We start from the raw sequence: 27,292 nt of genomic DNA, 5'->3' as shown, positions 1-27,292 counted from the left end.
TGCATTTCCCCAGGCTTTTTAATAAAAAGGCAGGTTTTTGAAAATGGGTGGTATAATCTGGAATTCGCTATGGCAACCACATTTAATCAAAAGCTCGGAGAGATGTCTCTGCAAATAAGGTGAAAACCTGAATCATGGTTGGATCCTCCTACCTGCCGAGAAAACATTTTCCCACCAATGCCTTCAGCGAGGGAGATACCGAGTTCACAATTTTCATTTGATTCACCTTCTGGGAGGGAAGGGCTAACCACTTGGATTTGCTGTGTGATAATCCTCTCGTAAGTATAATGCCATCTGTCCCAAAGTGTAAATGGAGAAACCAGGTCATGCTGTGCCAGTAAAAGCAAAAGAGTCATGTGAGCGCTTAGTCATTTTGAAATCAGTGACTGGAGCAAGACAACTTGGAGTTACGGTTGCCAACCTCCAGGTTCTAGCTGGAGATCTCCTGTTATTACAACTGATCACCAGCTGATAGAGATCAGTTCCTTGGAGAAAATGGCCACTTTGGCAACTGGACTCTATGGCGCTGAAGTGCCTCCCCTCCCCAAACCCTGCCCTCTTCAGGGTCTGCCCCAGAAACTTCCCGCCAGTGGTGAAGAGGGACTTGGCAACCCTACTCAGAGTCCATCTGTCTTCCAGTTCTCGGATTCCATTGGCTGTACCTAAGAAACACAAACTAGGTGAGCGTAAAGAGCAGTCTCATTTCTCGTTAGTAGGGTTTTAATGAACAGTTTTTCTGACTCATAACATTTAGAGAAATGTGAACTGAATATCTTGAACCTCACCCTAGACATGAAGACTGGCAGGAGAAAGAGACGGGTTGAACCTGGGGACCTTCTGCATGCCAAGCAGATGCTCTACCACTGAGCCACAGCCTCCCCCAAAATATATCCAGCTGAAAGGATATTTTCCCTAATAGTTGATTTTGGGCCCATGTTTCCTGTGTATGAATCCATTTTCTTTTCTCTCTCACTGGACAGCATCTGATATAATGTCTTGTTAACGTAGAAGGGTTGCCAACCTTCAAGTGGTATGTAATCAAAAACAGGCTACAAGTACACATAGAAGATAAGCAATCAAAATTATGCACTTGCGAGGCTGGAACTACAAGCACAGACTGAAGTGTAATGCAAAATGGTCTATTCAAAAGAATGACCTAAGTATACAAACACTAACAACAAAACGTGCTCAACAGAGCAACATGCAAAGACTGATCACAGTACAATTTCAAAGTCACAAGGTAAGTATAAATGTACAATTACAATATCCCAAAGGTAAGTCTAGGTGTCACTGCATCTGCAATTCAGTCAGAAATCCAACAGGACAAAATGATGCAAGGCAATAGTCCGACATCCAAAATTGGTAAGTATCACAGGGCAACGGAGTAGTTATAAACCGCAATGGGCTTCCAGTAAAATCCCCATTTCACAATCTTTTTCAAGCTTTCAGTGTTTCCGTGTGCCAATAAAGCCCTTTTGGGAATAAAGCTTATAAGCTTGCAATAAAGTGGACAACTTTCTAAAGCGTTGGGTGTCGGACTATTGCCTTGCATCATTTTGTCCTGTTGGATTTCTGACTGAATTGCAGATGCAGTGACACCTAGACTTACCTTTGGGATATTGTAATTGTACATTTATACTTACCTTGTGACTTTGAAATTGTACTGTGATCAGTCTTTGCATGTTGCTCTGTTGAGCACGTTTTGTTGTTAGTGTTTGTATACTTAGGTCATTCCTTTGAATAGACCATTTTGCATTACACTTCAGTCTGTGCTTGTAGTTCCAGCCTCGCAAGTGCATAATTTTGGTTGCTAACCTTCAAGTGGTGGCTGGAGATCTCCTGCTATTACAACTGATCTCCAGCCGATAGAGATCAGTTCACCAGAAGAAAATGGCCGCTTTGGCAATTGGACTCTATGGCATTGAAGTCCCTCCCTTCTCCAAACCCATCCCTCCTCAGGCTCCGCCCCAAAAATCTCCAGGTATTTCCCAACCCGGAGCTGGCAACCCTATGTTAACGGCTGACAGGATGTGTAGATTAGGCTGGCTCGGACCCTTTTCTTCCTCCATTCCCTAAGCGAAGGGCAGGCCTACCGCAGTGGACATCCATCACCCATTAGCAGAGCCTGTGCCTAGGGCTGTTGAATTAAAAAAAAATTGGTATAGTTCAGATTCGGCCGAATTCGGCCCGTTTAGATTCGAGATATGCCGAAGTCCGAACTCCCCCACTTCGGATCCGTTCAATTCGGCGGGAATTCAAAGTTCGGAAAAAAATTCGGCCGAATAAAGCCATTAAAAACACAATCGTGCCTTTCCGCAGCTCTGGGGGGGACATTTTTGGGGTTAGAGGTCCCAAACGTTCGGCAGAGCTTCAAAGGACGTTTATTGAAAGACTCCCCAAGTTTTGTAAAGATTGGGTCAGGGGGGGCTGAGATATGGGCCCTGAAAGGAGTCCCCCCACCCTTAATGTGCATCTCTCAGCAGAGCTTGCCACCCACGCACAAAGCTCCCAGCCCCGACAACAGCTGAGAAATTTGCAAAACAACTGCAAAACAACACAACCTTGTTAAACAAGACCTTTGCAACACACAACTGAAACCTCCCCCCTCAAACCAGGGAGCGAGAGACTCGAGGGGGAACACACACCCCAGGCAGAACTGACGAAAGCCCCCTTTGGCTTTTCCCCCACCCACAGAAACTGCTCCCTCCCCCCCACACACACACACAGACTCTGCTTTCCCCCACACACACACACATACACAGGAGAAAAATTATAGATTAAAGCCCCCAAAGGGGTCTTACTGTGGCTGTCTTCTGTTCCATCAAGAGGGGCTGAAGAGGACTTGTAATCCAAGATGATTCCAATTAGGCACGGGACGTTTTGCTCTGGAGATGCACAGGATCGGCTGATCCATTCATCCCAATAGGGGAAAGGGGAAAGGGGAAAGCCCATATCTCGGGACCCCCTGACCCAATGTTCACAAAACTTGGGGGGTATCTTAAGAACACTGGTCTGAAACTCCGCTCAAAGTTTGGGATCTGCACCCCCAAAAATGCGCCCCCTGCAGCCATGGAAAGAGAAAAGGGGGAGGCGATATTTCTGCCCCCACTGAACCCATCTTTACAAAACTTGGGTAGTATCTTAAGAATAATTGACTGAAGCTATGCTAAAAGTTTGGGGGCTATATCCCCAAAAAAGCGCCCCCTGCAGCCACATAAATGGAAAAAGGGGGGAGGGAAAAGGGAGAGAGCCCATATCTCGAGACCCCCTGACCCAATGTTTACAAAACTTGGGGGGTATCTTAAGAACACTGGTCTGAAACTCCGCTCAAAGTTTGGGATCTGTACCCCCAAAAATGCGCCCCCTGCAGCCATGGAAAGAAAAAGGAGGGGAGCCCATATCTCGGGACCCCCTGACCCAATGTTTACAAAACTTGGGGGGTATCTTAAGAAGCTTCATCTGAAGCTCCAGTGAAAGTTTTGTGTCTGTACCCCAAAAAATACGCCCCCTGCAGCCACAGAAAGGAGCGAATGTGCACAAGCATCCCCCCCACACACACGAGGATTTCACTCTCTCTCTCTCTCTCTCCCTGGCCGGGCCGCACATCAGCTGATTCCTCCAGTACTCAATCCTGACTGATTGGCCAGAAGACCACCCAGCTTGGCCACCGATTGGCTGGGGGAGGAGAATGCTGCTTACTGACGGTTATGCTGCTTACTGACGGCCCCGAATTTGCCGAATTTATTCGCGAACTCCCGAACTTGCTGAATTCGGCCCCCCCGGTTGCCCGCCAGTTTTGAGTTTGGTTCCTCCCGAACTAAAAACCACCGAATCAGGGGAAATTCGGCTGATTTTCAGTTCGGGCCGAACCGAATCAACAGCCCTACCTGTGCCACCATCATTTTGTTTTCATCAGAGCCCAGAGACCCAAGTCATGTGCCCCAGAGCCTCTGAGGTCACAGCTCATGAGCCAAAAGGGTTAGTGGACACTGAATACATTTCATTACTATTTGCTTAATGACAAACGAGATTCCTGAGAGATCTATTAAGGAGCCGAGGAAGTACAAGTGGGCAGGTTGCATTTAACCCTTCTCACCCCTCCTGCCCCTCCAGATGTTTGTCTCCCTTTTGTATTACCCCAAAAACAGGCTCTCAGATCTGCGCTTAGCTGAGATCCCTTAGCTGATCCTCCAGAAGGAGTCTGCTAATGCATCTCTTTTTTTAATTTGTCCTCTTCCAAAGTTTGGAATAGTAGATTGTAGGGCTATGCACCTTTTTCTGGTATTTTTCAGGTTCTAATTTAATAAACACCGAATTTTTTGAAAAACCCAAAAAGCCGAATATTCAGCTTTTTTGAAAAAATGCAAATTTTTTCGGGTTTAGGGTCTAGCTTTCAGTTCTGTGCCACCTGGGCATTCAGATCAATGCTGCTTGCCGGCTCCAACCTCCACATGGAGTTCGGACCCAGCAGGCAGTGGGGATGTGACTCTGGTAAGTAAAGGGGGAAGAAGAATGAGATGGGGGGCAGGAGGGAGGGAAATGACCCATTATTCGGGATCTGCATTATTTACCGGTTAAAAAAACACCTCCAAATACTGAAAAGGTATGGGGGGGAAGTTTCCGGTTTGGTTTTAGCCGAATGCACACCCCTAGTAGATTGGAATGTATATCTCTAATCTGGGGGAAGAAGGGAAACACTGCATAGAAAATCACAAACCTTCAAAGAGAGGATGTAATGCAATTACCCCCATCCTTGGAAAAAGACACACGCAAACTCACTTCCCGCCCCCAATTAAAAGGTAATAACAATGTCTCAGTTAATTAGATACAGCATTACACAAATACTAACAGGACCTGTCTATCCGTTAAGAAGGACACATCAACTCATCAGTCTTCAATGTTGGTATATTTTTTCCCTTCATATATTTATTTCCTTCCCCAGAATTCAGTCCAAACAAATGATGACCATATAACCCAAGCTTGTTATTCCCTTTGGGTCATAAACATCATCAAGGAAGTAATCAGTATCAGCTTACCCCTTCTTGTTATCTTACTTTTGGTTCCAATCCCATCCATTTTGAGAAGCCTCTTATTTTCCCCTCTATCTTCGCACTTTGGGGGCATAAAAGTAGCTTCTAGAATCTCAGCTTTCGTGTTCCAGCCATTGGTTCCCATCTCAATACTGGGCTCCAGCAATTGGCTCCAAAGACCCCCAACTCTTTTGAGCCTGCGGGCACCTGTGGAGTTCCAATACAGGGTGGTGGGCACATCCACAAAATGGCTGCCGTAAGAGGCAGAGCCAACCATAAAATGTATCTCTTCAACAGCAATAGTAACCCTTCAACATTTCAGGCAGAAGTTCTGTTTAACAGGATGACTTTTAAAATGGACATGTTTTTTAAAAACCTTTTCTTGCACACACACAGCTTACCTTTAGTCACGTGTTGAAGATCTTTGTACAGCTGTTCGTGAAGCAACTTTAAAAAAATATTCACAGCCAATCAGAATCCCTGCTTGACAAAAGCCCCGCCTAGCCCTGCCCACTCCCTAAAAACACTGGTGGGCACCAGGAAAGGTGTTGGTGGACACATGGCACCCACGGGCAGCATGCTGGAGACCTCCATTATAGTGCTTTCTCCATGTTTCTCTGCTCCACATCATTGCTTATCACTAGGGTTGACAGGTCCGACGGGAGGTTTTTGGTGCGGAGCCTGAGGAGGGGAGGGACTTCAATGCCATAGAGTCCCATTGCCAAAGCATCCATTTTCTCTGGGTGAACTGATCTCTATTGGCTGGAGATCAGTTGCAATAGCAGATCTCCAGCTACTACCTGGAGGTTGGGAACCCTGCTTACCACAGGGGAGTGGGGACAGGCAAACAGCATGGTTAAGAGTAAGACTAGGGATGCAGAGACTTTCTCATTGAATGTGTTCAATAGTCAAACGTAGGGTATTCAACTGCGACGAACAGACATGAGCCGATCAGCAGGCCCGTCTCACTTCGCACTGAACAATTTGAATGCCTGCCAACAGGGTTTTTCCAAAACTGCCCACGCATAACGCCGCCAATCCAAACAGAGCAGCGACCATTAAAGTCAATAAGCATGACTTCGACAAACACTGAAGGGACCATGCAGTGTTTATTTATGACTGATCTATATGATTTGTGACCACTAAATGGTCTTTTTGAAAAATAGGGAAAAGGGGGGGACCCATATCTCTGGACCCCCTGATCCCATCTTTCCAAAATTGGGGGTTCTTGCAAGAAGCCTCATCTGAAGCTACGCTGAAAGTTTGGGGGCTGCACCCCCAAAAATGCGCCCCCTGCAGCCACAGAAAGGAGCGAATGTGCACACGTACCCCCGCACGGGGATTTCTCTCTCACATAAACAGATACTTTCTCTTTCTCTCCCCAGGCCACGCAGCAGCTGGGCTCATGTGCTCAATCGTGACTGATTGGCCAGAAGAAGACCCTGCTTGGTCACCGATTGGCCGCAGGAGAATGCTGCTTACTAACTGACTGTTATGCTGCTGTGCAGAACCCCGAATTTGCAGAATTTATTCACCGAACACCCCGAACTCGCCGAATTCGGCTCTCCAGTTTCCAGCCTTTTTTGAGTTCAGTTCCATCTGAACTAAAAACCGCTGAATCGGGGGAAATTCGGCTGTTTTTCAGTTCGGGCCAAACCGAATCGACAGCCCTAAACTGATCTCTGTTTCCTGGAGATCAGTTGTAATAGCGGGAGATCTCCAGCCACCACCTGGTGGCTGGCCACCCTAGGGGCAGCCCTGCTTCCAGCGACACATTCAGTTTGTTCCTGAGAAATTTCTTTGCTCCGCTTTTCAACAAAGTAGGGAAACATATTCTTGAGTTAAAAGGATGGCTGTTTACAAGTGATTTTGAATCCAGCAGAGGTGGTTTAAAATCCACTCATAATGATACAGCATTTTGCATTCCATAAGTAGGAGGAGTGCCCGGCATTTCCAGGTTATGATCCGATAAAGAATGTCCCAAGGTCTTGGTATAAATGGATTTTGTTTCCTCAGCAAACTGTGATATTGAATATGGGTGCTTTCCGTGTCAGGCTCATGTTGGGCCTCCTTGAACTCTGTGGTAAATATTTATTTGGCAGTTACTGTTGGTAGGCTCGAGAGAATATATGCTTTACTGGAGGTGTTTTGCTGATCACAGTTATATTGAGAACTAAATGAAATGAGATGTCGCATGTGTTATCGCTTCCCTTTGTGTTTCTCATGGAGGCCTAATAGATTGCTGCTTTATTGCCTGATATCCTCCATGTTTAATTCCCCTTTTTAAAAAACTAATTTTATCAAAAAGAAGAATTTACACATCAGTGAGCATGGGTCCTAAGCACTGACAGAGAGAGCTCAGGTAAAGGATTGGGAAAACCATATGCAAGATGTGAAATTCCATTAGAAAAATTGCAGGCTTGTTTCTGAAGACAGGGAAGGTGGGATTACTGCCTATATACCACACACTGCAGACAGAGAAGACCCTTCCACAATGTTCATGAGGGCCATCTCTCCCTAGATAGGTCTAGGCACCAACGGCAGTCTTCTGGTTGTCAATTTTCTAGTTGTTCCTGGACTTATGGTGGCCCACTTGGCAACTACTAGAGCCTGTTCCTTTTGTATAGTGGCTCCCACTTTGTGGAACAAGCTCCCTATGGAGCTGAGGAAAGCACCTTCTTTAGAAGTTGTTCGAGGTGCTGCAGTACTGCAGTCCAAGCTCTGCTCACAATCTGAGTTCGATCCCGACGGAAGTCGGTTTCAGGTAGCCGGCTCAAGGTTGGCTCAGCCTTCTGAGGTCAGTAAAATGAGTACCCAGTTTGCTGGGGGTAAAATGTAGATGACTGGGGAAGGCAATGGCAAACCACCCCATAAACATAGTCTACCTAGTAAACATCAGGATGTGATTGGTTCTTGTAGGTTATCCGGGCTGTGTGACCGTGGTCTTGGTATTTTCTTTCCTGACGTTTCGCCAGCAGCTGTGGCAGGCATCTTCTGAAGATGCCTGCCACAGCTGCTGGCGAAATGTCAGGAAAGAAAATACCAAGACCATGGTCACACAGCCCGGATAACCTAAAAGAACCAATGAACTCTGACCGTGAAAGCCTTCGACAATGTCAGGATGTGACATTGCCCCATGGGTCAGAAATGACCCGGTGCTTTACTTTTAAAGTTGTTCTATTTGCAAGGAGCTTTTACGGGAGTTTAAATTAGGGTTGCTAACCTCAGAGTAGTGGATGGAGATCTCCTGTGATATGAAACACTGCCAATTGTACTGTACTGATTTAATATAACAAAATAAATCTGTGAACAGGTCCAAACTGTTTGCAAATAGCCTAACTGTTCAATGAAAAATTGGCTCCCTGTTCACAGTTGGCTAACAGTCCATGGGGAAAATCGGTGTGTGTTACGTAAGTACAGTCAAATCTCAACTGACATACGATGACCCCAGCAAGGGCTTTCAAGGCAAGTAAGCAGCAGATGTGATTTACCATTGTCTTCCTCTGCAGAGTCTTCTTGGCAGTCTCACATCTAAGTACTACTGACCCTGCCTAGCTTCCAAGATCTGATGAGATCAAGTTATATCATGTGGCCTTCCCTAATTCAGTGCATCACGAATAGCAACCCAGAATCTTCCCAGCCCGGAGAGTCAGGTGACAGTAGAGAGCCAATCCAGTGTCACTGTTTCACTTTAAAGTTCTAGGAATTCAGAAAGTGGTTCTTCTGCGACACCAGCCTACTAGGCTTTAGCCTGTGAATTTATCCAAGGTACCTATACCTCCTGGACACAAGAACTACGAGAAACGAAACACATTGAAAAACAGTCTGTTTATCTTAAATAGCTCGTGATTATTATTGCCCAATTCTATAAATAACTCTGTCTCACTGTGAACGTCCCCGGATGATTCATAAAGTTCAAAATGTTTCCTATTACATGCACATATAGAAATATTCAAATCAGGAAAGAAGTGAAATCAGTGTGTCCTAGGAAGCTTTGGAATGATCATTAGATTGTAAGTTTGGTTCCCCCCCCCCCCCCGAACACATTGCCTAAATGAGGATTCTTTTGATGCTTCTGTTTGACTCTTATGACTTTAATGTCGCATCACGCTCTGCCTATAATTCTCAGCCAGTCCTATTTAAATCCACGACGCTGTTAACAAGCTACGTGTTGTGAAATGGAGTTCACATCCATGTAGGAAGGTGAAATTTGTTGCGCTTCCCGTACTTTGGCACCTCTTACCGCAGGTGTGACACTAGACGAATAACAGCTTGGACAATTTTAATCAAAAATCAGTCTGTGGGAGGCGGCTGTTAGCAAGATGCAGGGCATGATGCCTCCTATTAAGCAATATCCTTGTAAAGTAGGCTCAGTTTGGATATTCCTTCCTGCGTTGACACAAAGTGCTTGTCTTTAAAATAACTTTGTGAGTGTTTGGGGTGGGGGGGAGAATCAGATTTACTTATGCAACTGATGGATGAGATATGTGTTTGTTTGTTTTTTACTTTATGGCTGCAATCCTGAAGGGGGGTGAAGCTCCTTAGGAGCCAGCGTGACCCCGTGCCAGCGTAAGTGCCCCTTTTACCCTGGATAAGGAGCACTAATGCTGTCCCGGGAACAAACACGGCAGCGTTGGGGAGTTGCAGAGCTGCACCGGCCCCCACCGCCCATGCAGCCACGCTGGCAGGGAATTCCCAGAATGGAAAGCCCACGCCAGCATGGGAAGCGGTGTTCCCAGGGCACTCCTGGGGGTGGCGCTGCCTTTAGGCAGCTTTCTAACCCCTTTCGCCTATGGAATGCCCCCTTGCGCTGTGGCACTGCTGCGCCACCATGACGTAGCCCCATTGTTGGCAACGGGGGCATTTTCTTTTCTTTTTATTTGATAAATCCCGCTGATCTACCACCCCTTCATGAATGGGCTGCCCGTATCATATCACGTGGCAGGTATAGGAATCACATCTGAATGCTGCACTACCCCAAAAGACTGCCTGTATTAGAATACAATACTAGCACACCACCAAGGCTGTAACTAAGGCAATGGCTACAGCGGGGTACTCCTCCTGGAGCATCCCATCTAAGTAGGGTTGCCAAGTCCCTGTTAGCCACCAGTGGGAGGTTTTTGGGGCGGAGCCTGAGGAGGGCAGGGTTTGGGGAGGGGAGAGACTTCAATGCCATAGAGTCCAATTGCCAAAGTGGCCATTTTCTCCAGGGGGAACTGATCTCTGTCAGCTGGAGATCAGTTGTAATAGCAGGAGATCTCCAGCTAATACCTAGAGGTTGGCAACCCTACATCTAAGAATGCTTTAAATTTCAGACTTTAAGATTTGTGAAATGACCGTTTCCACTTTTAAAAGCCCAGAAGTTTTTGTTGTTGTTGTTAGAACATAAGAACATAAGAAAGGCCATGCTGGATCAGACCAAGGCCCATCAAGTCCAGCAGTCTGTTCACACAGTGGCCAACCAGGTGCTTCTAGGAAGCCCACAAACAAGACGACTGCAGCAGCACCATCCTGCCTGTGTTCCACTGCACCCAAAATAATAGGCATACTCCTCTGATACTAGAGAGAATAGGTATGCAGCATGACCAGTATCCATTCTAATAGCCATGAATACCCCTCTTCTCCATGAATATGTCCACTCCCCTCTTAAAGCCCTCCAAGCTGGCAGCCATCACCACATCCTGGGGTAGGCAGTTCCACAATTTAACTATGCGTTGTGTGAAAAAATATTTCCTTTTATCTGTTTTGAATCTCTCGCTCTCCAGCTTTAGCAGATGACCCCGTGTTCTAGTATTATGGGAGCGGGAGAAAAACTTCTCCCCGTCCACTCTCTCCAAACCATGCATAATTTTATAGACCTCTATCACGTCTCCCCTTAGCCGCCTTCTTTCCAAGCTAAACAGCCCTAAGCGTCCTAACCGCTCCCCATAGGACAGTTGCTCTATCATTTTGGTTGCTCTTTTCTGCACCTTCTCAAGCTCTGTAATATCCTTTTTTAGGTGTGGTGACCAGAACTGTACACAGTATTCCAAGTGTGGTCTTGCCATAGATTTGTACAAGGGCAGTATGATATCAGCAGTTGACATCTTCATTGAGCTATCCACTACCACCCCAAGATCCCTTTCTTGGTCTGTTGCTGCCAGCAGAGATCCCATCAATGTATATGTGAAGTTGGGATTTTTTGCCCCAATATGCATCACTTTGCACTTACTCACATTGAATCTCATTTGCCATTTTAATGCCCATTCTTCCAGTATGCAGAGATCCTTCTGGAGCTCTTCACAGTCCGATTTTGTTTTAACCACCCTAAATAAGTTGGTGTCATCTGCAAACGTGGCTACTTCACTGTTTAACCCCAACTCCAGATCATTGATGAACAGGTTGAAAAGCACCGGTCCCAACACAGATCCCTGAGGCACCCCACTGCTCACATCCCGCCATTGGGAGAACTGACCATTGATTCCTACTCTCTGCTTCCTATTTTTCAGCCAGCTCTCAATCCATAAGAGGACTTGTCATCTTATCCCGTGACTATGGAGTTTGCTTAGCAGTCTTTGGTGGGGGTCTTTGTCAAAAGCTTTTGGAAATCCAAATACACGATATTCACAGGCTCATTCCTGTCCACATGCTTATTGACGCTATCAAAAAACTCTAATAGGTTAGTGAGACAGGACCTACCCTTACAGAAGCCATGTTGGGTTTTGCCCAGCAGACCTTGCCCTTCTATATGCTTGACAATTCTATCTTTAATAATGCTTTCCACTAATTTACCCGGAACAGACGTTAAGCTAACTGGCCTGTATTTTCCTGGGTCCCCCCTGAAACCTTTTTTTATAAATGGGTGTTACATTGGCCATTCTCCAGTCCTCTGGTACAGAGGCTGATCGAAGGGACATATTACATATCTTTGTTAGAAGTTCAGCAATTTCCCATTTGAGTTCTTGAAGAACTCTAGGATGAATACTGTCTGGTCCCTGTGACTTGTTAGTTTGCAGTTTGTCAAGACATTCTAGGACTTCCTGCCTTGTTGCCACTATTTGCCTGTTCCTCATTTTCCCCTCTAAAATCTGTTCAGGAGAAGGAATCTGCCCTGTATCTTCAACAGTGAAGACAGATGAGAAGAATTCATTTAGTTTTTCAGCAATCGCTTTATCCTCCCTTAGAGTTCCTTTACTCCCATTGTCATCCAATGGTCCAACAGCTTCCCTAGCTGGTTTCCTACTCCTAATATACTTAAAGAATTTCTTTGTGTTTTTGATGTGATTAGCAATGAGCCCCTCAAAATCTTTTTTTGCATCTCTAATTATCTGCTTGCATTTCCTTTGTGCAAGTTTGTGTTTGCTTCTGTTCGCCTCATTTGGGCAAACCTTCCAGTCCCTGAAGGAAGACATCTTTTCTCTAATTGCTTCCTTCACCTTACCCATTAGTGTCAGGCCTGCTCTCTTCTCTCTGCATTTGGAAGTGTTTTGTCTTCTCGCAGATGCTTTGCTCAAGCATTGTTTACCTAACTGTTGCATTCCTCTCCAGCCTTTGATGCCCGTGGGAGCCTGGCACCGTTAGCCTGGGGTTGCCATGTCAACCTGCACTATCTGATATGACCTGTATGACCACTATTCCTCCATATATTCTGCTGTATGTCCTTGCCCCCCCCCCATTCCTGCCTTTTTACTTCTGCAAGCTCTGAATACCTGTATGTTTTCCAATAAAATCAACTTTCTTTTGGATTACCTGTCTGCGGATGTTGCTTTAGGGAGTACTACGGGGACAAGTGCTTATATTAAGCCATGGTGGTGACCTCTTGGACTAATTACCTTTCCTGACCTGTGGTATACAAGCTAGCTGAGCCTCTAGTAATGTGGACTTGAGTAACCCCCAAGCCTTTTCAAGAGATTTAACCCTCTTAACCATTCCTTTCAACTTCCTCTTTACCAGTTTTCTCATTTTAGAGAAATTCCCTCTTTTAAAGTCAAAGGTAATTGTATGAGATTTCCCAGTCACTTTCCCACTTACATCTAAATTAAATTTGATGCCATTGTGATCACTATTGCCAACTGGCTCAACTATATCCACATCCCGCACTAAGTCACCGGCAGCACCACAGAGTATTAAATCCAGGATTGCTTCTCCTCTTGCTGGGTCTATGACCAACTGTTCGAGGGCATAGTCATTTAGGATGTCTAAAAATTTTATCTCTTTGGCTTGTCTGGTGCATACATTTATCCAATCAATATGAGGGAAGTTGAAGTCTCCCATTATTACTACTTCGTTACCTTTACATGCTTCCCTAATTTCATTCTCCATCTCAAGATCACCCTGAGCCATTTGGTCAGGGGGCCGATAAAACGCCCCCAGTACTAAATCTCCTTTGGGGCCCGGAATCGTCACCCTTAAGGATTCTGTGGAGGAGTCTGCCCTTTTTATGGTCTCTAGCTTATTAGACACTATGCCTTCCTTGATATACATAGCAACACCCCCTCCAATACACCTTTCCCTGTCATTTCTATACAGTTTGTAACCAGGGATGACTGTATCCCACTGGTTCTCTCCCCTCCACCAGGTTTCTGTAATGCTCACTATATCTATGTTTTCTCTTAAAACCATGCACTCTAATTCCCCCATTTTTGCTTGGAGGATTCTAGCATTAGCACAGAAACATCTCCACACTGTTTCTCTCTTTCGACTTGCCTGGCATGTGCCTTTGGGCATCTTTAAGTGGCTATCCATCTTTTTTTTCCCATTCCCTTTCATGTCTAAGTAATTCCTATGTGGGCAATCTGAAGCCATTTTCCCTTTGTCCGTATGCACTGAGTTTGCCTGAACCGGATGCTTCTCAGCTCCTGTCGGCTTTCCCCCCAGGTTCAGTTTAAAAGCTGCTCTGCCACCTTTTTTATATTACGTGCCAGCAGTCTGGTTCCATCCTGGTTCAAGTGGAGCCCATCCTTTTTGTATAGGCCCAGCTTGTCCCAAAATGTTGCCCAGTTCCTTACAAATCTAAAGCCCTCTTCCCTGCACCACCGTCTCATCCACGCATTGAGACTCACCAACTGTGCCTGCCTAGCTGGTCCTGCACGTGGAACAGGAAGCATTTCTGAGAAAGCTACCTTGGAGGTCCTGGCTTTTAGTCTCCTGCCTAGCAACCTAAATTTGGATTCCAAGACCTCCGGACTACATTTCCCTACGTCGTTGGTGCCAACATGCACCACAACCACTGGCTCCTCCCCAGCACTATCTACCAGACTACCTATATCACAGGTAATGTCCGCAACCTTCGCACCAGGCAGGCAAGTCACTATGTGGTCCATGCACCCGCCAGAAACCCAGCTATCTACATTCCTAAGGATTGAATCCCCCACTAAAAGAAGCCCCCCTCCCCTCTGAGGCATATACTCGGTACGAGAGGATATCTGTTCATCCACCAAGGAAGAGGTCCCTTCTAAGGAACCACATCCCCCTACCTTAATGAGATGGCCTCCTTCCCCAAGGGCTCCATCATCCATGACTGGCAGGTTGCCGTCACCTTGGGACTGGGATGTGACTATTTCATCCTCGGAGTCCTTAGTCACCTCTCTCTCTCTGCCTGCCTCAGCTCCTCAAGTTGAGCTACATTGGCCTCGAGGAAGTGAACTCGCTTCCTGAGAGCCAGGAGCTCCCCACACTGAGCACACACCCACAACTTCTGTCCAGCAGGCAGATAATCATACATGTGACACTCCATACAGCACACTGGCTAGCCCCCGACCCCTGCTGGCTTTCTATCTTCATAACTGGTATTTTATTTATTTATTAATTATTATATTATTCTTTGGTGTTGTAACCCTGACTTTTACTCTCTTGCACTCTTCCTGTACCACAATCCTCTCCCAGCAAACCTCAATTAAATTCTCAGTTTAGTTAGGCTTCCCAGCGTTTAAAAAAGGCAGTTTAAACTCACTCCTGCCTGTAGTCCTCAGCTCAGCTGAATCAAAATACAGCCTCTGGCGAGCAGGAGCCTTGGAATTTAAATGCTCACAGCCCCCACCTCTCTCACACAAGCTCCAATCACAACAGCCCCACTTAACAAGGTAACAATCAAGCTTTCAGGCAGCAATCAACCTTAATCACCCACTGGCACAACAACCACAATCCTCTCCCAGTAAACCTCAATTAAATTCTCAGTTTAGTTAGGCTTCCCAGTGTTTAAAAAAGGCAAAGTTTAAACTCACCCCTGCCTGTAGGCCCCAGCTCAGCTGAATCAAAATTTTGTTTTAGTTTTTTAAGGATGTGCACTAAAAAGGACAATAGCGGTGACTGGGGCCCTTCTCCAGAAGAGGCTGCTCCACTTACTTGTTGCACTAATACAATAACAGAGTATCAAATCACATGTTGTGACGGCCATAGAATATGTATGCTTAACAGACTAAGGCTGCTTTCACACATCCTGAATAATTAGGGTTGCCAACCTCCAGGTACTATCTGGAGATCTCCTAACTGATCTCCAGGTGATAGAGATCAGATCACCTGGAGAAAATGGCCGCTTTGGCCATTGGACTCTGTGGCATTGAAGTCCCTCTCCTCCCTAAACCGCCCTCCTCAGGTTCCGCCCCAAAAACCTCTGGCCGGTGGCAAAGAGGAACCTGGCAACCCTGTGAATAATGCATTGTCAATCCGCTTTTAATGCAATTTGACGATAGTTTGCAAGTGGATTTTGCTGTTTCACAGTGAAATCCAGCTGCAAAGTGCATTGAAAGTGGATTGAAAGTGCATTATCCAGCATGTATGAACACACCCACAACCTCACAGAATCTTTTGCGCTAGGCTCCCAAATGGTCAAAATAGGATAGGGTATAGAGTAGATAAGGTTTTGCTTTTTTTTTTTTTTTAAATGAGACTCATTCATACATCACTAGCATACAAGCAGGTAACCCACAAAAACCTGAGAGGGTCATCTCATTCTCCCCTCCCTCATGACTTCCTCTTTCCCTTCCTTGAAAACCCCAAAGCCTCTCTTCTTTTCTTGCTTCCTTCTTTCCTTCCCACCCACCAGCGAATGTAGCATTATCTGCCCCCATCTTCAACCTTAACATAACATAAGAACATAAGAAAGGGCCTGCTGGATCAGACCAAGGACCATCTAGTCCAGCAATCAGTAAACACAGTGGCCAACCTGGTGCCTCTAGGAAGTCCACAAACAAGACAACTGCAGCAGCAGCACCATGCTGCCTGTGTTCCACAGCACTTAATATATTCAGCATGCTCCTCTGATCCTGGAGAGATTAGGTATGCATCATGACTAGTATCCATTTTAACTAGTAGCCATGAATAGCCCTCTCCGCCATGAACATGTCCACTCCCCTCTTAAAGCCTTCCAAGTTGGCAGCCATCACCACATCCTGGGGCAGGGAGTTCCACAATTTAACTATGCTCCCCCCTGGCAGCCTCTCCCCGGGCAAAGTGTGGCTGAGTTGTATAGTGCTGGCCTTTGGGTCAGGCCTAGGGTAGCCAACTCTGGGTTGGGAAATACCTAGAGATTTTGGGGGCAGAGCCTGAGGAGGGCAGGGTTTGGAGAGGGGGGGGGAACTTCAGTGCCATAGAGTCCACCTTCTGAAGCAGCCATTTTCTCCAGCTGAACTGATCTCTGTCACCGGGAGATCAGTTGTAATAGCGGGAGATCTCTAGCCACCACCTGGAGGCTGGCATCCCTAGTCAGGCCAGACCCAGTTGCATGGTGCAAGCTTCCAGGCCAAGCCCACTTGTGTCAGTAGTGAGTTTTCAGGGGTTGCTGCAGGACCTGTCTCAAGTGAGTCTTCCCTAAGGTTACCAGTGAGAGGTTTTTGGGGCGGAGCCTGAGGAGGGTGGGGTTTGGGGAGGGGAGGGACTTCAATGCCATAGAATCCAATTGCCAAAGCAGCCATTTTCTCCAGGTGAACTGATCTCTATTGGCTGGAGATCAGTTGTAACAGCAGGAGATCTCCAGCTAGTACCTGGAGGGTGGCAACCCTAGTCTTCCCCCATCAGGAGACATGTCCCCTTCCCTGATTATGACCTGTGCGGGGCTGATTTGGCCTCCAAGTGCTCCCACCCCAGGGCTTTGCTTTATAGAACCAAGGCTTAGAAGATTCAGAAATATTGTGGTCACCAAGCAACCTCCAAAATAGCCACTGGCAGCTCAATGTGCTTTCTTTTTTTTAAAGATAAATGTGTCGGTCTATTATTTGGAGGAGCTTTAATCCCCTAATGTTTTGTAATTTTTAGATTTCATGGTTTTCTGCACCTGGGACTTCCTTCAGGTTTGCGGAGAAATTCCCCCATCTGCATCTTGTGAATCTATTAATCATAACCCATATGATGTGGTTCAGAATTAAATATAACAAGTAGGGTTGCTACCTCCGGGCTGGGAAATACCTAGAGATTTTGGGGGTGGATCCTGGGGAGGGTGCGGTTTGGGGAAGGTATGGACCTCAACAGGGCATAATGCTATAGAGTCCGCTCTCCAAAGCAGCCATTTTCTTCAGGGGAACTGATTTCTATCGCCTGGAGATCAGTTGTAATAGTGGGAGATCTCCAGGTGCCACCTGGAAGTTGGCAACCTAATAACACGTGAAGACCTACAGGAAACTTGCATGAGTGGCCATCCTACCCCTGACCCCTTTGATTCCTTCCCTCTCCCCCACTTCTCTCAGTGTCTTTCATTCTCCACCCAACCCTTCTCTTGCTTTTGGCTTCTTTCTGCCTCTCTCTCCCCCCCACCCCCTTGGCCCCATGTCTACTGTCACTCCTCTCTTTCTACCATCCTCACCCCATCACTCTATTTATCTCTCTTTCTGCCTCACCGACAGTCGCAAATGACTTACGGCAACTCCACGGGGTTTTCAAGGCAAGAGATGAACAGAGGTTGTTGGCCATTGCCTGCTTCTTCACAGCGATCTGGACTTCCTTGGTGGTCTCTTATCAAAGTAGTCACTAGTAACTTATTAGCTTCCGAGATGATCTGACAAGATCAGGACAGCCTGCTTGATCCAGGCCAGGGTACTGACATTTATCAATCTATCATCTATCTGTCTGTCTGTCTCTTTTTCCATTTCTAGCCTGCCCTCTAATCCCCAACCAAGGCTTGGCTCAGGGCGGGTTACAGCAGATTAATTATAATAAAAAAGTAAACCTCATAATTAACAATATTAAAACAATAATAATAACTTAACACGTTGATGGCGTATCATCAGCAAACCAGTTGCTGGAAGATTCAGAGCAGTTCTATATAATAAAACAGAAATGAAAACAGGAATGAAAACAGCAGCCAGCAAAAGGGATAGGACTAATAACGAATTAACTAAAAACAAATGAAGTTGCTAAAGGCCAAAATTATGCAAAAAAGTAAAATTCCTTAGCAAAATCAAGGCCCTGATGTTTTAAATGGGAATGGACAAAAGGGCTGCTTGATGAACGTTAAAAGGTCTCCAATGATTTTGTGCATGCCTTTTCTCAAGATCTTGTTGCCAAAATGCAAAACTAGTCCTATCCTCCGCCCCTAGGGTTGCCAGCCTCCAGGTGGTGGCTGGAGATTTCCCACTATTACAACTGATCTCCAAGTGACAGAGATCAGTTCCCCGGGAGAACAAAGGATGGTTTGGAAGGTGGACTCTATGTCATCGCAGCCCCTCCCTTCTACAAACCCCGCCCTCCTCAGGCTCCACCCCCCAAATCTCCAGGTAGTTCCCAACCCAGAGCTGGCAACCCTATCCACCCCAAAAAGCTTGCAAAGAAATTGGAACTAAACATGAAAGGCCAAAGGACAACGGAATATCCTTAGGAGGCAGCATGGTGGTTGAAATCCTGTTCAAAAGGAGGAGATGCACACAATGGAATGAAATCTCAGTAACAGGCTTGGCAGGGGGTGGGTATTCATTTCTTCTTCATAACACTATAAAGCGCTCCACATTCAACAATACCTACTAATCACAGTGCCGTGGGTGTGAACTGAGATTGTTCTTAAGTGTGGCTGCCGGTCCCTATATCTTATCCATCACTTGTAGTTCTGGTTCGGGTACAGTTCAAAGTACCTGCCTCGGAGGAGAATAAAACACAAAAGAAAAATTATCTTATTCTTGGGTACAAACATTATTTATTTAACCATCTGGATAAATAAGTAAGGCAAGACACTATATCCTGAATCCCAGGCATAGCTTTAAACGTGTCTTTAAATAATGTTTTGTTATGTTATCTTAGGGGGAAATGAACCAAAAAAACTTTGGATAGTTAGAATTTCATTTTAGCTTGCCCTTGCCCTGAATTCTGTGAGGTTTATTCTAAATACACAGGTTAGGGTTTATTTTCATAACTTTACAGAATACCTTTTTGCTAGTATAAGTTCTGGTGGCAAGTGTTTCCATACCACTTTACCTCCTGATTTTCGGAAACAACACTTTTAAAAACAACAATGTATAACACCAATATTGAAACAAGATTTTTTTTAAAAAAAAAACACCTTCATTTTTATTTCAGCAATGTTTTTTTCAACAGCTCTCAACACAGCTTATAAAATATGTTGTTTCCCATAAGAAGAACTGCGAAAGAAACCTAAAGGGAAACGATTTCTCCGAATGCACTTGTAAGCTGATCGTTCTCCATCGCATGCCTTGATTTCCAAACTGTTGAAAACTACGGCTGCTTATCCCGAGTAAGTCATCAGTCGGTCGCGTTACCCTCTCCTCCTCCCCTTCCACTGCTGGGGAGAAAAAGGGAAAAATGAGGAAAAGAAAAGACATATTTCCAAAGCCCCTGTTTTACCTTTTGTCTGGATCTGGAGGATGCTTTGTGAAGGCGACATGAAAACGGCGCAACCAGCGGTCCCCCCAGAGAGGGAGTCTGGTAGGCTCCTTCAAACTCTGCCTTGGAAATGAGTCCCCAAGCTCCTCTGCAAGTAATTGGTCTAATTAGCTGGAAGGAAGGGAGCGCCTTTCCATCCCTCAGAAATTAAGACGCGTCATCCACTTAACATCTTAACATCTGCTCCTGCCGAAGCTCGTCACCTGCGCAGCTCTGAAGGACATTCCTAGCCGGGGCTTTCCGGCCAATACATGTCTACATTTACAATTACTTTGCCCCCCAACTGAGAAGAAGAAACTGGCCATCTCTTCAGTGGGATGAAGCATGCCTGGCATCTCCCCCCATCTTTATTCCTTAGTTTGGTGAACGTTTGCTTGGGTAAGTACCACAAACTCCCTGCTAAAAGAGTCGAACCGCCTTCGCTTTATTATAGTAATCCTGGCTAATGTGGCTTTGCCATTCATTTTTGGATAACCATGTAAAACGTTATTGGCTGCTTGCTTTTCTCCCTTCCCATCGATCGCATGTTTGCAGCTTCAATGGACTGTTTTTGATGCTTCATCTGTGATTAGAATGGGAACTAATTTTATTTTATTTTTATTTTCTTTGAACTTTGCTGTTCTCTTTGCAGCAAGTAAGTAATTTATTTCATTACGGCTTCTTGGTAGGTTTCCCTAAGAAACCAGCATGTTTAGAATTTGGTCCAGATTAATTGAGGCAGTCCTAGAAAGCTGGAGATGTTCCTCAAAAATATACCATTTAGGGAACATCAGTGAAGGTTGAGTTAGCAAGCAGGATATTTCAGAGACAGAAAACATGCTCTTTCTTAGTTCCTTTTTCTACGGTGCAATCCCAAAAATACTCCTGGGAGTAAGTCCCACTGAGTAGCTTCTCAGTCAAATAGCTCTGTTAACGGTGCAATCCTAAATAGAACTGTACCTTCTAAGTCAATTGAAATCAGTATCACTGATACTGGCATAAAGTTAGTGATCATTTGCAAAGGTTAACAGGATATTTGGGAGGGGGTTGAAAGAGTTTGTTTAATTCCTTGTGTGTCATGTACACACACACACACACACACACAGAGAGAGAGAGAGAGAGAGAGAGAGAGAGAGAGAGAGAGAGAGAGAGAGAGAGAAATTAATAGCAGTTTGTAATATAAACATAATACAGGATCCCTTTAAGAGTCCCATAAACTTTCTCAAAGAGAAATTAGGTCTATGGGCATAATTGAATCTGTCATGAACTTGGATTCTTCCCAAAGGCATTGGCCTGGCCTGTGCTTTATACATAGAGGCAGGATAGGAAATTCCTTTTGGTTGCTCTAAGGAATGCTTTCTTCTGAGTTCTCTTTTTTGACTTCTAGTTCCGGCAAATTACGCTCCCTATTTTTTTGACAATGGAGCCAGCAGCACTAACGGGAACTTGGCGCTTTTCAGCATTTCTGAAGACACACCCGTGGGTCAGTACTACCTTACAATATTTTGTTTCAAAAAGCTGACCGTTGCATTGCTACAAATGGGGGAGGGGAGTCATGATCCTATTTTGTAGGGATTGCATGCGCTGGATGTCTTTTCCTTGATGCAGCTATTTCAAAAACTAAATTACTGAATTTGATCAAGTGTGCGATGTTTGCGTAGCTGTGGAACATCCAGCTGTTCAGTGGCGTGAACATTGGGATGCAGGCTTTATGAGAATCCAGATGTGCATTTGCACTTGGCTGTGCAGAATCTTGCTTCTTGAGGGACTGAGTCACCTTTCTCCTATTTTGTATACCGCCCTTCATCCAAGGAGCTTAGAATAGCATGTGTTGTTTTCACCTCCTCTAGTTTATCCTCACAACCACCCTATGAGGTAGATCAGGCTGAGAGAGTTTCAGACGGTAGCTGTGTTGGGCTGCAGTCGAGCAGCTAGATTCGAGTCCAGTACCACCCTAGAGACCAACAAGATGTTTGGGGTATAAGCTTCGAGTCAAAAACTCCCTTTATCAGATACTTGATGATGAAGTGAACTTTAACTCTCAAAGGTTTATATCCTGACAATCTTGTTGGTCTCTAAGGGGCTACTGGTTTCGAATCTCGCTAGGTTGGGAGCGGATAATTGACCCCAAGCAACTGAGTGAATTTCACGTCTGAGTAGAGATTTGAATCCAAGTCTCCCCAGTCCAAGTTTGTTTATTTCTCAATTTAGAATATTTCTATGTTACCTCTTCAGAATCCTCCTGCTCGAGGTGGTTTACAATTAAAAACCAGTCACAGTTGTCTCAGACCTCTCAGTCCAGATGGAGGAAGGTAATGGCATACCACCTCTGAATGTCTCTTGCCTTAAAAACCCTATGGGTTTGCCATATGTCTCCTGTGACTTGACGGTGTGCGTGCACACTCAGTCTCCAGCAAAAACTATTCCCCCATCCCCAATCTTTGTTCTCATGATTCTTGTGAGAATAGGGTTGCCAACCTCCAGGTGATAGCTGGAGATCTCCAGGTGGTAGCTGGAGATCTCCTGCTATTACCACTGATCTCCAGGTGACAGAGATCAGTTCACCTGGAGAAAATGGCTGCTTTGGAAGGTGGACTCTATGGCATTATATTCCTTTGAAGTCTCTCCCCTCCAACCACGCCCTCCTCAGGCTCCACCCCCAAATCTCCAGGTATTTCCCAACCTGGGGCTGGTAACCCTATGTGAGAGATTGGGTCCAGAAAAGGAAATGGCCTTCAATGCTAGGCTCTCCCAGCTCCATCAATAAAAGGACTTTCAACTGAAATACAGGGTGGGTAGTGCAAGACAACAGTGGTTTATTCCTCGCTAATCACGTTCCCTTTGGCCAGTGGCATCTCTGAGCCAGTCTCCCCTAGGGTTGCCAGGCTTCTGCCCTTAAACCCCAGGAGGTTTGGGGGCAGGGCACAGGGAGGAGAAGGGTTGAAAAACATTGCAACATCACTTCCAGGTTTTTCCATAGAGTTCTGGGGAAATCCTAGAATGGTGTGGTGTCCCCCTTCCCCATTTCCACCTTGGCAGTCATTTGAGCACCAGCAGGGATGGGGGCAGTGTGGGTAGGAGTTTACCTGGCAGAACCGGGCAAACGGTAAGCCTAGTCCCCCCTGCCACTGCGCCAGAATAACATCCATTACAACCTTCTCTTATTTGGGGCTGGAAAGATCCTCCCAGTGTAGGGTTGCCAACCTCCAGGTGGGGGTCTGCAGTTCTCTTGGAATTACAGCTGGTCTCCAGATGACAGAGATCAACTGCCCTGGAGAAAACGGCTGCTTTGGAGGGTGGGCTCTATGGCATTATATTCCATTGAGGTCCCTCCCCTCCCCAAACCACACCCTCCCCAGTGTCAGACTCAGGCGTCCATCCCTAGCTTCCCATAAACAGACACGCTCCAGCAGGTTCCTAAGCAATGCTAATTTATTAAGAGCAAAAAGACAGACCTTGACAGAAGATCTTCTTTCTTTGGAAACACGGGACCTATATTTGGGGCCTTTATGAAGTATTTCTGAGACTTGCAAGGCTGATGAAGCCATAGTCGGTGAAACGCAAATTAATACCTGGGAATTGCGTCCCTATCTCGCGGTTCCGAACTCTTTGTATATGGGTCCCACCGGACAAGAGAAGCTTTCTGCTTTAAGAAACTTCACCTGTCCAGCGAACTGGAAGAAAACTATTCGGTTGTAAAGACTGTCTGAGCCTGGTTGCAGGATGATCTTTCTGGACAACTTAGATGTTTAAATTTTCTGCTTTATTCCGTGTGGGATCTTTTTTGGCTATACTTATCCCCTTGTATATATTGTACATACTATTCAGTACCACCTTGTATGTTGTTCACTTGTTGCATGTCATTAGATAGTGTATTAGGTGTTTAGATAATATTCTCTTTATGTGTTCTCTAAAATTGCATTTGTTATAACCTAGTCTAGTGCTGTGCTTTGTTTTGACAGTCTCATTACAGCACTGGGTGATTTATTGTTTTTGTATAACCTCCAGGTACTAGCTGGAGATCTCCTGCTACTACAACTGATCTCCAGCCGATAGAGATCCGTTCTCCTGGAGAAAAGGGCCCTTTAGCAATTGGTCTCTATGGCATTGAAGTCTCTCCCCTCCCCAAACCCCACCCTCCTCAGGCTCCACCCCAAAAACTTCCCACTGGTGGCAAAGGGGGACCTGGCAACCCTACTCACCCAGTCTCTACCCCAATATCTCCAGGAATAGCTCAACCAGGAACTGGCAATCCTGTCCTTTTTTGACCCCCTAAATTCCAGAAGGAAGCTTTCAGGCATGTTTTTTTCACTGCCTTGATTCTCCATTCACAACCTTCGCAGAGCAAATACACTAGTTCTGCCTAAACGTTGCTCCTGGGGCAGGTGTTCTGTCCCTCCGCTGTCCAACAAGCCCAAAGAAATCAAGTCCTCTGTGTGATTCCTGCCAACTGTTTGAACTGGTTTCCTCCAGGCCTCTCCTGCTTATTCTCTGCTGGAAGTTTCAACTGCTCCCTCTGGACAGGATTGTTTTAGTTCAAGATGCTGCCCCAGATAGAAAGGAAGTTTCCAACCTGTTAATGAAGCACTTTCCACTTGGCTGGAAAGTTCCCTCTAGCTGTGTGCATAGTAGGCTCAGAGACGCCTGGACTCTTAAGTTGTGGGGAAAGAGTCTTATTCACAGCAGGGGGAATCTGACCGGAGGGGCAGCCCACTGACTGAAGAGAGATCCTAGCTGGCTACCGACAGTGCCAAATAGGATACCAGACGGTCCTTCAGCAAGGCACATATCCACAGAGGAACATGGTTTCTTTTTTCCTTTAAGATCACAAATGCCTTTTATGCAGGGACATTTCTCCGCAGTCACCCCTGCCGACTACATCGGGGCTTCCTTTTGATTATGCATGCCTTTCCCAACAATCAGAGGTCGCCTCACTCTCCTCGCAAGTTTCACCCTTGTTTTCTGGAAGCTGTTTTAGACGGAATTGAGAAAATGCGGGCAAAGCATGCGGGGAGCAAAGCAATCTCTGACGGACAGAAAAAGGCATGCATAGTCAAAAGGAAGCAGCGAAGCAGTTGGCAGGGGGTGACCGCGGAGAAACATCCCTGCACAAACGGCCAAAGAAGAAGCACAGTTTACCTGTGATTTGCATTTTATAGATGGAATAAGATGCGTGATCTCTAGAGTTGCCAGGTCCCTCTTTGCAACCGGCGGGAGATTTTGGGGGTGGAGCCTGAAGAGGGCGGGGTTTGGGGAGGGGAGGGACTTTAATGCCATAGAGTTCAATTGCCAAAGTGGCCATTTTTCTCCAGGTGATCTGATCTCTATCGGCTGGAGATCAGTTGAATTAGCAGGAGATCTCCTGCTACTGCCTGGCAGTTGGCAACCCTAGTGATCTCCCTTAGAGTCAAATAGACCCCTCTGGGTAGGATCACAGCTCAGTGATCGAGCATCACTTTGCGTACAGAAGGTCCTGGGCTCAATCTCTGACCGGTGCAAAGGATCTGGCAGTAGGTGGTGAGAAAGACCTCTGTCTGAGACCCTGGAGAGCCCTTTCCAGTCAGAGTAAGCAATACTGACCTTGATAGACTAAGGGGGTGACTCAGTTCAAGGACAGGTTTATATGTATGATTTACACTGAGGTTGTAGTTCCATTACTCAAAACCTTGTTGTGATGTTTGGCCCTAAAAGTCGTGGAGTGATCATAACCACAACACTGGGGAAAGCTAATGTTTTCTCCTTGTGGCTATTTCCATGAGAGGAATTCCCCTGTCTTGCCCCTACAAATGGGTTTAGGCCCTGGTAAGAAACAAACAAACAAAAAAGAAGACTATTATTGGTGTCTATCTGTTTTACTGAGTAAACCTCATAAGAACATAAGGAAAGCCCTGCTGGATCAGGTCAAGGCCCATCAAGTCCAGCAGTCTGTTCACACAGTGGCCAAAAAGGTGCCTCTAGGAAGCCCACAAGCAAGACGACTGCAGCAGCATCCTGCCTGTGTTCCACAGCACCCAATATAATAGGCACGCTCCTCTGATACTGGAGAGGATAGGAGTGCATCATGACTAGTATCCATTTTGAGTAGTAGCCATGGATAGCCCTCCATGAACATGTCCATGTCTCTCTTAAAGCCTTCCAAGTTGGCGGTCATCACCACATCCTGGGGCAGGGAGTTCCACAATTTAACTACGCGTTGTGTGAAGAAATATTTCCTTTTATCTATTTTGAATCTCTCACCCTCCAGCTTCAGCAGAGGACCTCACATTCTTGTATTATGAGAGAGGGAGAAAAGCTTCTCCCTGTCCACTCTCTCCATACCATGCATAATTTTATAGATCTCTATCACATCTCCCCTTAACCGCCTTCTTTCCAAGCTAAACAGCCCTAAACTTTTTAACCACATCTCATAGGGCAGCTGTTCTACCCCTATGATAATTTAGGTTGCTCATTTATGCACCTTCTCAAGCTCTGCAATATCCTTTTTTAGGTGTGGTGACCAGAACTGTACGCAGTATTCCAAGTGTGGTCTCACCACAGATTTGTGCAAGGGCAGTATGATAGCAGCAGTTTTCTTCTTTATTCTTCGTCTAATTATAGCCAGCATGGAATTTGCCTTTAACCTCACCCCCTTCCACATCATCCAGTCTCCAACCCATATTACCCACAGCTGTTTTTAAGGGTAAAAAAATACACGATGGGACTCACATATATATAGACTAAGCCTTTTGCTGCAGACGTCAAGATACAAACTTGTGGCTCTTTTCCCTCCCTTTCAGTGGGGACTACAGCATAAGAAAATAAGAAAGGCCCTGCTGGATCGGACCAAGGCCCATCAAGTCCAGCAGTCTGTTCACACAGTAGCAAACCAGGTGCTTCTAGGAAGCCACTAACAAGAAGAGCGCAGCAGCACCATCCTGCCTGTGTTCCACCGCACCCAATATAATAGGCATGCTCCTCTGATACTAGAGAGAATAGGTATGCAGAATGACTAATATCCATTCTAACTAACAGGCATGAATACCCCTCTCCTCCATGAATATGTCCACTCCCCTCTTAAAGCTCTCCAAGCTGGCAGCCATCACCACATCCTGGGGCAGGGAGTTCCACAATTTAACTATGCGTTGTGTGAAAAAATACTTCCTTTTATCTGTTTTGAATCTCTCACCCTCCAGCTTTAGCAGATGACCCCGTGTTCTAGTATTATGGGAGAGGGAGAAAAACATCTCCCTGTCCACTGACTCCAAACCATGCATAATGTTATAGACCTCTATCATGTCTCCCCTCAGCCTCCTCAGCCACAAAATCTCTGAGTCACCTCATGTTACTTCAGCTATGCAGTGAAGAAGAAGAGTTGGTTTTTATACCCCGCTTTTCTCTACCTTTAAGGAGTCTCAAACCGGCTTACACTTTCCCTTCCTCTCCCCATAACAGACTCCTTGTGAGGTAGGTGGGGTTGCCAGCTCTCTCTTCGCCACCAGCGA

At 45.8% G+C, this 27,292-nt stretch overlaps 1 protein-coding gene across 2 annotated transcripts in view; it reads left to right on the top strand.

Moving 5' to 3' along the window:
* Positions 1–20,119: 20,119 nt before the first annotated feature.
* Positions 20,120–27,292, top strand: part of CDHR1 (cadherin related family member 1) — a 79,413-nt gene continuing 72,240 nt past the window's right edge. Inside the window, exons 1-3 of one of the 2 annotated variants that reach the window (XM_056850115.1) lie at positions 20,150–20,210; positions 20,464–20,466; positions 21,199–21,294. In XM_056850115.1, the coding sequence (XP_056706093.1) occupies positions 20,150–20,210; positions 20,464–20,466; positions 21,199–21,294 (160 nt within the window). Of the gene's footprint in view, positions 20,211–20,463; positions 20,467–21,198; positions 21,295–27,292 lie in introns of both variants that reach the window. The other variant, XM_056850114.1, reaches the window with a different exon arrangement.

Source organism: Euleptes europaea, chromosome 5 (genome assembly GCF_029931775.1).
Source record: "Euleptes europaea isolate rEulEur1 chromosome 5, rEulEur1.hap1, whole genome shotgun sequence".
Classification (NCBI taxonomy): domain Eukaryota; kingdom Metazoa; phylum Chordata; class Lepidosauria; order Squamata; family Sphaerodactylidae; genus Euleptes; species Euleptes europaea.
The sequence above is the reverse complement of the archived record's forward strand: the minus strand, read 5'-3'. Positions and strand labels throughout refer to the sequence as shown.